Genomic DNA, 11,851 nt, shown 5'->3' on the forward strand with positions numbered 1-11,851 from the left:
GCGTCAAATAAAAAACTACCCCAAAGAAAGAAAGACCCAATGACATAAGGGATGGCGTCAAGTTGAGTAAAAAGCTACCCCAAAGAAAGAAATTGAAAACTTTCGCCTACTACAATTTTTTGTCTGACTTTCGCCTACTACAATTTTGCACGGTGCACTATCAAATTTTGTGAGATAGTAGGCGAAATTGATTTTTGCGAGATCTGCATGGTGCACAGTCAAACTTTTCTTAGATCAGATAAAATTGATAAATATAGTATTGGGTCCAATCCAACTACCGACTAGCATGGTTGGTAGATTGGATTGGACGCAAAACTGTCTTTGTCAGAAAGTGAAATTCTACTAAACAAAAAAAATTATTATTAATAACTAGCATTTGAGTGTGCACGTAAGTTCTTTTATTTTATTTTTTAAAAAATTAATAATTTATATTTATTATAATTTAGAAATTTAGAAATTTTTTAAACAAATAAAAAAGATAAACTTTATTATATTTCTAAATAAAATTACTCTTTATTAATGAAAATATTTTTGAATTACATAAAAATCTAATTGAAAGAAATAAATCATCTTGTATATATATATAGAAGATATAGATAATTTATATAGACCTATTCAGTGGGTTCTAATTAATTCAACCGATAAAATCTCTGATAGTTGAATAAAAAATATATGGTTCAATTTCACCTACACCAAAAATCAATTGGTGTCTTGGTCTGATAATAACTATCATCAAGAACAATTCATCCGGCATCGTATTTCCCAAAAAAAAAAAAAAAACACACACACACAAGTTAAAAGATTTACTAAATTTCTAATTAAACTAAACACAAACATACATATAATTGTATTCTTAGATATTCATAATTTCATATTCCCAAAAGTTATATTCCTCTAACTTTATATACCGGAGGTATATTAAATTTTCAAACCAAAGACTACATAAAAATGGTTTCACGATAATCCTTTCAACTATTTCATGATAAAATTTTACACATAACAATTTTTTAAAAAGATCTTTTATTTAAAGGGTTCACCATGATCATGTATATACTATATTGTGTGACAAATCTCCACAGCAAAAGCACCTGAGATTCTGATGCCAACACCCACTATGATGCCTAGTGCAAGGTTTGAACACCACCACAAAATTAATAATAAAAAAAAAAAAAATTACATAAGTTTTCATTTGATAAAATATTTTTCATTGGTTTATTTTGCTTAAAAAAACAAGTTAGACAAAATTAAAATTATATAATCAAAAATTAAAAAAAAAAACTGTAAGAAAGTAACAAATACTAAATATTAGTTGCACAAACCTGGGGTTAGATTGTAGGCAAGTTTTTTTTTTTTTTTTTTTTTTTTTTTTTTTTTTTTTTAAATAGAGGCCATGACCAAAAAAAAATCATTCAAGTACTTTTTCTTTTCCTTTTTTTTTTTTTACTCCATACTTGCTACATCATGATTGCTTTTCACTATTTGGTCAAAACACAAATTATTATTACGTTCTTCTGGGAATAGACGAATTTGAACCTAATCTTTTGTTAAAAGGAGTTTAAAAAAATGTACCTAATCTATGTAAAGAAAAAACCAATGTACGTAATCTAGGATTATAAAAAAAAAAATTTAAAATGGACCTAATATTTTTTTGAGAAGAAAAATTCACTTCACATCAGTCAGTCGCGTATAATAGAAAAATGTGCATAATTTACATAATTTTGCTTAAGATTGATGCATATTAGTTTGCGTATAGTTGTGTAAATTTACAAATTTATTATAATAATTATGTAAATTTACATTAACACTATTTATTTGTATTTAATTGTTTATTCTTTTTTTACGTATCTCAAAGATGGAAAGAAAAGTGTGAATGCTAGATGTTGTGTGTGAATGAAGAGAAATAATTTTTAAAAAAATTAAGAAAAATTGATATTTTAATAAAATGTAGTGTAAAATAAATAATTTGATGTGAAGTGTTTTAAAAAGTGAGTATATAAAATAGAAAAAATAGATTCTTATGCTAAAATAGACATGAATTTTTGCATTAGATAATGTGAATGGTCTAATCTATACTATTATTTAAGATGTTTCATTTATTTGGAATCCTTAATTTACGGCTTAATTCATCTGTAATAAACTTTTTTTTCTTCCACCTCCACATTTCTCTCTGACATTAGTTGTCAAGTACTAATATAATTTCTTCTTTTTGAAAAAAATAAAAATGAAATTGTTTTTTTTCCTACAAACGTACCATTTTTTCATCACTAAACTATTTTTTTTCTCATCATCATGTTTCTCTCTCATATTAATAGTTAAGCACTAATTCAGCTTCTTCTTAAAATAAAAAATAAAATAAAATTGTCATAAGTAAAAAAAATAATATATTTCTTTTAGTTTGTTTGTACTTTGTGGTTTTTTTGTTTTTGTTGTTGATGAGGTACTTTGTGGTTGTTGACGGCGACACGTAAGTGGGACCAGATATTAAGAATTGAGAAATGATATATTTATAATATTTTTATAATAAATTTTAAACGATAGGTTGTTATTATTAGGGCAAAATAACAATCTTATTTTAGTTTCAAATTATTTTAACCGATAACATCTAACCAACTATTTACTATCCTTGACCGATTCAGAGGAAATGGTCCAAATGGATTTACCAAAAAAAAAAGATTCAGAGGAAATGGAGGATGGCGACACTTATGTTTTTCCTATAATACGCGAAGCCAATTTTATTCGATAGCCAAAACCAAAACGCAATACGCAGAAAAATCTGAAAGAAAGGAGAAAGAGAAAGATGAGCAGTGGAGCTGGGAAGATTGTGTGTGTGACTGGTGCCTCTGGTTACATAGCTTCATGGCTTGTCAAGCTTCTTCTCAACCGTGGCTACACAGTCAAGGCCTCTGTTCGTGACCCCAGTTAGTACTCTCACTCTCACTGACATTATCCCTATCACACTCACTCTCTTTGTTTATAATATAAAATTGGAGTCTTTGTTTTGAAAGTTATGTTTTTTTATGGCTCTGATACTTTGGAGTTGGAGAGGGGTTTTGGATTCTCTGTGTTTAATGCTCTTGCATGGTGTAAAATTATAAGCAATACCCAGTTCCAGGTTTTGGCTTATGATCGTATATTTTGGTATTTCATAAACTCTTTGATGGCTATCAGGGCTGTTTGAGATACAGATTGAGGGTCGGAATCGGGGTTTGGATTTTTTTTCCCAATTTGATTCTTGTTTATAAGAAATACACGGTTCCTGGTTGTGCTCAAGGATATTGTTTATAAAATTGGAATCCTTGTTTTAAAGTTTTGTTTTTTATGGGTTCTGATTCTTTATTTTTTGGGACCCTTTTGTATGTTAGTATTGGTTAATGCTGAGGTTTTGGATACTTTGTGATTAACATTGTTGCTTTGGATCAAAATTTCAAACAATACCCAGTTCCAGTTTGTGGATAATAATCATACATTTTCGTTTTTTTCATAAAGCCTTTGATTGTTATCAGATCTCTTTGAGACACTGATTGAGGGTTTTTGGGAACTGGGTTCAGATGTTTTGTTAAAAAAAAAAAAATATTTGGGGGTGGGGTGTTGGGAGGTGATTGAAACTTCAATATTAATAACTAGATTAATGGATTGAAAAGGGCATAAACTCGTGGAGATGATTGTTCTAAATTTAAGTGATTAGATTATTTGTTGATTGTACATGCCCATTTCAGTTAATATGTATTTTGATCAGTGTCTGAAGTGGAAATGGATGGTTAGAACTCTGGAATTAATTAATACTTGATTATACATGCTTGATTTCGATTTCATATAGTATGTTTCCTCATCTTGAAAATTGGCAAAGTAATATATAATAAAGAAAATAAGGAGAAGAAATTGGAATTAGTGCCTGTTTGGTAATGTGGTTTCAAACCGCACTTTACCTAGTACAGTTTTTTTAAGATACAGTTTTTTCTTAGGACAACTTTTTCAAACATCCCAAATTTCAAAAAGCTGAAAAATAAGTTGAACCAAACAGGTACTAAGTATTATATGGAAACTCATATAGAGGAATTTTTGTCCATCTAAATGATTGGAAAAGTTTTTGTAAACAAATCAAATAAACACCATTTCAAATAAATCTGATGAAGACTACAGTGACTGAGTAATTACACTCTCTGCAAATTACTTCAGAGCTGTATTTGGACCTTGAAGGGATGATTAAAATTGAATCATCGTCCTTTCCTATATGATTTTTCATCCCCAAAGTTCTGAACAAATCATCAGATAATTTTGGATTTAGTTTACATATCCTCCGGTGTATGGTAGTGCTCTTTTGTAGTCTTTGCACTCTAAATGGATGTTGTAATTATGTAAGATTGTAGCTGTAATTTTTCTTTTTTGTTGCTGTTTTTTTATAAGTAACGTAAGAAATTTTATTAGAAAGACCAACCAAGTACACTGGACTTTTCTATTGCTGTTAACAGTCTTGGGAATAAAAATGCAAATACATATGAGATAATGCACAATATGTATATGTAATATTGTTTTTGTCAATGTGCCCATAAAAAAGAAGTATACTAATTAGGATTATATGTTAGATTGTCTAAAAACTGCCCTTAAATTTCATACTGCACTCTCATACATTAGAGAAACGAAAATGCTATTCTGTCCTTTGTTTTGCATGTCTATTTATTGTTACCGGATGACTCTTCCGTTTAATTCTGATTTTCTATAAATGAGTCATTGGGATTGTTACCCTTTTCCGTAGGTCAACTGTATAGTTTAGATTTGGACGGATATACTAATCAAGTTCACTTCTACCTGCTGCAGATGATTCAAAGAAAACAAACCACTTACAAGTACTTGATGGGGCCAAGGAGAGACTTCACCTATTCAAAGCAAATCTACTGGAAGAAGGTTCTTTTGATTCTGCTGTTGAGGGCTGTGATGGGGTTTTCCACACTGCATCTCCCTTCTATCATAATGTCACGGACCCAGAGGTTCATCCCATTTTACTATTCTTTAAATGCTTAATAATAGTAAATGTTTAAATTATGGTTTATTGATGGAATTGGTTAAAGAATTTATCCGTACACTTTTCTTCTGAAAAATTCAACAAGCTTTTTAGAAAATTCCACAATAGGTCTTTTTCTCTATTTATCGAGAGATGATAAGCACGTAATAGGAATCTCAGAGTTGATTTAGCGCACTATTCTTTTTTCTGAGTGTGGCTTCTTGTACCATTGCAAACACTAAACTAACCAAGTTAATTACTTAAGCAGACTTTAGTGGACTTGAAAGTTAAAATTGCAGCCTATTGCCTTTTTCTCTTTAAATTCAACTGTAGGGTGAGGTCACAGGTTCAAAACCCACCTGGTGTTATGTGGCTTACTGATGAAAAAAAGTTAGGGTTAATTGCACTTTGCCCCGAATAAATATGGTATGGTTGTAATGTACCCCCTAAGCTTTAATTGTAATATATTTTACTTGAGCCTCTATGTGCACTTTCAAAGGTGCCTGGATAAGGATGGTGAGTAGAAAATATATAGTACACTTCTGAAAAGTGATGTATCCCCCTTCATAAAGACACTACAATTTTATAAATATTTTTTTATTAGACTTATCATTTTCTTCCTTCTTTACCACCAACTATGTTCTCAGTAGTGATTTAGGCAGGACCTGCTAAGAAAACCTGGTGAAGTGTGAATCTACCCCAAACTCAACTTTTGAGAAGTGGAGGCATAATTCATAGTATTACAAAAGAGTCTCTTTGGATAAATCATAGATGTGGGTCCTCTGGAAACCATAATTATGGTGGTTATTGCTTTGGAGATTGTAAGGCAATATTCTTTAGAATAGGATTGGTTTTGAAAGAAAAGAATCTGATGCCTTAAGCCCTTCTAGTCCTGATCTGTGTTGATGCCTGGCCACAGATTATAATTGAGAGAAGCTTGTTATATAATATCTATCCAGAATGGACCAGAATATTTTAAACAAAACAGTAATCCCAATAATTTCCAATTGACAAAGTCATAACCTTGTGAAGCACAGCTTGTAACTGCCTGTTTCACAATTTTAATTTTAATAATGTTAACTGTGTTGCTATTGCTACCTGAATATTGTTTTCTTGTTCCTATAAGCACTATCAAAACACTGCCTGGAATTGTAGGCTGGTGTCCTACTTAAAAAAACATGATGATAGTATTTTAGTTAGTCTTTGAATATTATATTATAACAGTATACTAAATTACTTATCAAAAATAAAATAAAATATTATAACAGTATTCTAAGTTTTTTGTGAACAGTGAATGGTCATATGATTTTGTTGCCTTAGCTAATGTTAGTGGTGCTCCCGTCCCCCCAAAAAAGAAAAAAGAATATGACTTAACTTTGCTCTCATCATTCAGGCAGAATTACTTGAACCTGCAGTGAAGGGAACACTTAATGTTCTTAATTCGTGTGCGAAATTTCCATCTGTTAAGCGGGTAGTTGTGACATCCTCTATGGCTGCAGTTCATTACAATAAAAAGGCTAAAACTCCTGATGTAGTTGTTGATGAGACTTGGTTTTCTGATCCAGACATGTGTAAGGAAACAAAGGTATGTAGGGGCATTACTCTTCATGCGTTTTTGAAAATAAAGATGGTGATAAATATAAATCATGGCCCGTAATATTGCAGTGATTCCTGTTCAGACTAGGTTACTAGAGCTACTTTTCAGATTCCTTTTTTGGAATTTTCATAGATTAAAAACAATGGTGATTTGCCTTGTTATTTTATGTACTATGTACAAACTATGTACTAATTGAGATGATTTATGCATCCAGTAAGCATCAACATCTCTGGGACTGTGCATGTTACATTGATGAGTGCAACTATTTCTAATCCATAATTGTTGAGAACATTGAGACTGATAATTTGAACTTTTAGTTTTAGCAAGGTTCCTACTGTTTAAAACTTAAAATATTATAAAGTTGGGAGCTTGTCTTCTATTAAGTTAGAACCATAAAGTAATGAGAGCTTGTCAGGCTATTAGTGCTTGCCATAGATTAATCTTCATATCATTTCTTTTACATGACTTACATATGTTATTTCTTTTTTACAGAAAAGAATGAGGGGGTGGGGTTTGGGGCTTTTTTTTTTTTTTTGGATGGTCATAAAGTGGAATATGGTGCTTGAAAGTTGGAGTGGAGTATTCCATTGTGGTTAGGGGGATTTTATTTTGAATGGGGAGAGGTCAGTATAATTAGCGACCATAATTCCAGCCCACAGTCCATCATGAATCCTACCATTTCTTATGGTTGTAGCAATTTTTGCAAAAGGGTTTGGAGCATCAAAAGCAATATTCCTGTGTCCCAAAATGTTTGTCTACTGTAAGAAATCCAAAATTTAAGGGGTAATTATTTATGACATTTTCTTTGAAATAAAAAGTAATTAGTAATTAGCCTCCTTTTTAAAATTTTAAACTAAAAAAAATTCAATTTAAAATGGGTGTTGAGTTTTCAAGTTAAGGTCAATCTAGGAATTTTTTTTAAATTGTGTCCATTGGCTTTTTTAAAATGGACAATGTTTTGGGACATCCCAAAATGGAATAATGGATAAACAAATTTGGAATAGAGAGTATTTATATAACGGCCTTTTAGTGAGTTAAGAGATACTTTATGATTGAAGCCGAATGGTTTTACATTAAAAGTTATATATAGATCTATAAATATTGAGTCTTGCTTCTGTTCATGACCTCACTATTTTGAGAGCTGATCTTTTTGAATATGTTGTAAGAAAACATGGAACACTGGCTTACAAAATTAATAATATAGAGATTCTTTTGCAATTAGGTGTGAAAGTATTTATTTTTCTAAAACATGCATGAGCTCACTCTCTAGACTTAATCTGACACCTAGGATATGCTCTATTGCTCCTGCCCCCACATAATTACTTGGGTAATTTGGCCCATTCAATGTTTTATTGCAATATCAGACTTAAGATTTCCTTGTCCATCCGAGTGATTTTGACCAGCGCCATGTAATTTAAGAGGGCGTTTGGCTACTGTGTTTTCCTGCGTCTACGTTTCCGTTCTGCGTTTTCTTTGTTTTTTTTTTTGTTCTTTTTTTTTTTCTTTTGCCCGCATATGTTGACTTTGGTACACAAAAATTACTGTTTTGCACTGTAGCAGTACTGTTCATGTACTGTAGTAACACTGTTTACATATTAAAAAATATTAAAAATAGGTTCCACGGTACTTTTCACACATTTAAAAATTATTTTGCTACAGTGTTTTCAGTTTTCAGTTTTCAGTTTTCAGTTTCAGCAACAATAAGCTTAATCCAAACGGACCCTAAGTGATCCTGCATCCATCATTGTTATGCAGATTTAGCTCAACAAACATGTCGTTAATTTGTTCTCTTAATCAGAGATTTATGATAACTTATAAGTCTGGGAACCATACTACTAATGGCTATTAATGTTTTTGGGTATCCTGTTGAATGGTTTTCCAGCAATGGTATATGCTTTCAAAGACATTGGCTGAAGAAAATGTCTGGAAGTTTGCAAAAGAGAAGGGTATTGACATAGTTACAATTAACCCTGCAATGGTGATTGGTCCTCTCTTACAGCCAACGCTTAACACAAGTGCTGCTGCGATTTTGAACTTAATAAATGGTATTGCGTTTTTTTTTTCCCCTCTAAGTTTTGTACTGATCCTGGTTTCTGATTTATCTCAATAAGTATTTTGACCAACAACTTTTTGGGAAGATGGTTTAAAATGTTAATCCAAATATTTGATAACTCATTTAAGATTGTGAACAGATCTCTCTTCCACTGAAAAAGGATGTTAAGTAAGCAGTTGATGCTAGCCATTTTTGTCCCATTCATCTTTTGTACAAAAGCCATTCCTACTCTACTTTGTTGGATTTCAATGATAATTATTCATTTTCCTTATGTTGTTGCTATCTTAGTACACACCTAGGACACCTAGTGTATTGAGAAGCTCCTTTTTTTTTCTTGTTTCTTCCCCCTAATAAAACTTTATCATTCATCAGAAAAAGATTTCTTTATTTGATGCAGGAGCTCAGACATTTCCCAATGTATCATTTGGATGGGTTGATGTCAAAGATGTTGCCAATGCACATATTCAAGCATATGAAATTCCTACAGCTAGTGGAAGGTATTGTTTGGTTGAGACAGTTATACACCATTCTGAAGTTGTGAGGGTTTTACGTAAACTTTATCCCTCTTTGCAACTTCCAGAGAAGTAAGTCTTTATTTCCCTTTATTGCCATGATATAATATTTTAGTAATACTCACCATTTGCAGTAATTGCTCCAACTGCACATATCTGTTCGTATGATGTGGTTCAATGATTTTACACATTGACTCGTTATGTATTGTCTTTCAGTGATTCCACATATTGCTTAGTTGTGTTTTTTGTTTGTCTTGTTGGACCAAAAAAAAAGTTAAATTATATCTAGGGATGGCAAAATGTCCTTGCCCCATCTACCCTGCAGATACACACATGCACGCACATATCCTATTACCATACCCAAAACACTCCTCTCTCTCTTAGTACTCTCATTGCTGCTCCTCCCCCTTCTCTCTCACTCATCAGTGTAGCCACTAGCAAAAAAAAGTCTCCCTCCTGCATCGACCCAACCAAAATTCTCCCTCCCCCCCTCCCCCCTCTCTTAAAAAAAAAATTTGCTCGTTTTCCCCACTTTGAAGAAAGGAAGGGGTGGAGACAGGGGCACCTATGATCTGACTCTGTATCACCTACCCTAATTATATCATCCCATCTCAAGATTTGATTAATTTAACATTGTTACTTGTTTGACTTTTTATAAGTTATTCTGTTATTTGAACATTCTCAATCTGCATTCTACATTCACTCTGTCAACTGCAAAAATAAGAACACAATCATATTTGATAGTAAAACAAAGAGGGGAAAGGCGTTGCAGGATGGAGCAGGATATATAAGAAGATTGTTGGTGTATTTTAATACTAGCCAAGTTTTAGTATGCATTTGGACAATAGGTTTCAGGAATTCATAAATATACCAGTACTAAATATATAGGAGCATTACAATCAAAAGTCACTAGTATATCCTGCACCAGGTAAGTATAAAAGAAATAGAGAGAGAGAATTCGATTTGTTTGAAATTACTAATTGAAGACTGCACTAGATGGGGATAAAAACTATATGACATTTCACAAAGTAATTGTCCAGTGAAACTACTTTCCATCTGACCAAAAATGATGAGAATTTATCTAGAGACCCATCTTAGTCCCTTCCTTTACCCAACCAAACATGTATTTTAATACTAACCAAGTTTTAGTATGCATTTGGACAATAGGTTTCATGAATTCAAACTCTTTGAAGATAACTCATAAAACCAAAAATTGGGCTTGTTTCCAAATTGCAACTATTCTACTCTTTATAGTTTGTTGTTTATTATTTGCAGTCGTTTATCTACATAAACATTAACATTTTCTTTTTCCTTTTCCAAATAACTTTTAACAGGTGTGCAGATGATAAGCCATTTGCGCCAACATATCAGGTGTCCAAAGAAAGGACAAGAAGCTTGGGTATTGAATACATTCCTTTTGAGGTGAGCCTCAAGGAAACTGTTGAAAGCTTGAAGGAAAAGAAGTTTGTCAGTTTTTAAGTATTGGTAGCACCCTGAAGTTCCTGCCAAGTAATAAACAATGGTGAGGCGTGTTGCCTACGACCATTTTTTGGTTGGTGTTTTGGTTTTAGGAGTCTTCAGCTTGATGGTGTATTTCTCTATATATCTATGTATGCACTATGTCGGTTAGTAACTTCAGTCCCAGACTTTTTCCTATCCAATAAAAGGAAATGCTATGCATTTCTTTTCTGTTTAGATTAAGTATTTACCACTTTCAAAATTATAAGAGCTGTGTGATGCTCATTTTGATGTGAATTTGGAGAATGATTATGAGAAAGACTATGTACTACTTAATAATGATCGCTGATGCCATGATGGTAATTAATCTCCTTGTCAATGTTGCCACTGGCATTATTATGATTGTGAATTAGGGCCTCAACTTTCATTCAAGATATTGCCAACCTTAATTTCTATTTGAAATAGATCTATTCAAGGTTCAAATTAAATTAAATAATTATAAATTTTTTGGGTACATAAAACTGTCATGTCATTTGAAATTGCGACAGTGTGTGTATATATATATAGAGAGACACACTTGTACTTCGCATACAAAAATGGCATCAGCCGGGACAGCCTTTTAATTGACAGTTAGTTTCATTTCCACTGGAATGGTTAAACTTATTAGAAATTAGCTAGACACGTTAAACTTTATAATTTAGTTTAAAATTCATTTGAAGATTGAATTGTAAGTAAAGGGCAACTTACACTTTCGGTCGCTGGAATTTGATATAGATTTGATTTTGGTCCCGCAAATAAAACAGTTCGGATTTGATCAATGAAATTTAAAAAATGGAACTTGGTTCAATTTTTGGTTGGTTGAATTTGGTTCTTAAATAATGAGGTGCCTTTGTAGAAAATGTGACGAAGAAGATAGTTTTATATTATTAGAACATCTATTATTTATTATTAAGTATAAATATATCATATCAAATATAATAATAATAAGAAGAAGAAGAAGCTAGAGTTGGATCCTAAAAGGTTGTGGATATGATAAAAATGAGTTGGGTAAAATGAAAGAGTCCTCACAGCAGAGAGAGAGAGAGGGGGAGAGAGAGAGAGAAGAAATATTAGTTTACTATCCCAAAAGCATAGCTCATATTATGTAAAAGATTATGGTGGTAAAAAATTATGGCAATGGCTGTCAATGATAGAACTAATTACTAGGGAATCGATATTGATGGAACGATAGC

At 31.9% G+C, this 11,851-nt stretch overlaps 1 protein-coding gene across 1 annotated transcript; it reads left to right on the forward strand.

The window, feature by feature from the left end:
- Positions 1 to 2,675: 2,675 nt before the first annotated feature.
- On the forward strand, positions 2,676 to 10,990 carry LOC115975188 (cinnamoyl-CoA reductase 1-like). Its single transcript, XM_031095886.1, has 6 exons — positions 2,676 to 2,918; positions 4,816 to 4,985; positions 6,393 to 6,584; positions 8,479 to 8,641; positions 9,047 to 9,233; positions 10,496 to 10,990. Exons 1-6 carry the CDS (start codon positions 2,798 to 2,800, stop codon positions 10,638 to 10,640), a joined length of 978 nt encoding a protein of 325 aa, XP_030951746.1. The 5' UTR covers positions 2,676 to 2,797; the 3' UTR covers positions 10,641 to 10,990.
- The last annotated feature ends 861 nt before the right edge of the window (positions 10,991 to 11,851 follow it).

The sequence above is a fragment of the Quercus lobata genome, chromosome 1 (genome assembly GCF_001633185.2).
Source record: "Quercus lobata isolate SW786 chromosome 1, ValleyOak3.0 Primary Assembly, whole genome shotgun sequence".
NCBI classification, from domain to species: Eukaryota; Viridiplantae; Streptophyta; class Magnoliopsida; order Fagales; family Fagaceae; genus Quercus; species Quercus lobata.

Bases quoted from the DNA above. Each gene is read 5' to 3' on its own strand.
- LOC115975188 (XM_031095886.1), top strand. From the start codon at position 2,798: ATGAGCAGTGGAGCTGGGAAGATTGTGTGTGTGACTGGTGCCTCTGGT. The intron at 2,919-4,815 runs GTTAGTACTCTC...TACCTGCTGCAG, and splicing joins GGCCTCTGTTCGTGACCCCA to ATGATTCAAAGAAAACAAAC. The intron at 6,585-8,478 runs GTATGTAGGGGC...ATGGTTTTCCAG, and splicing joins ACATGTGTAAGGAAACAAAG to CAATGGTATATGCTTTCAAA.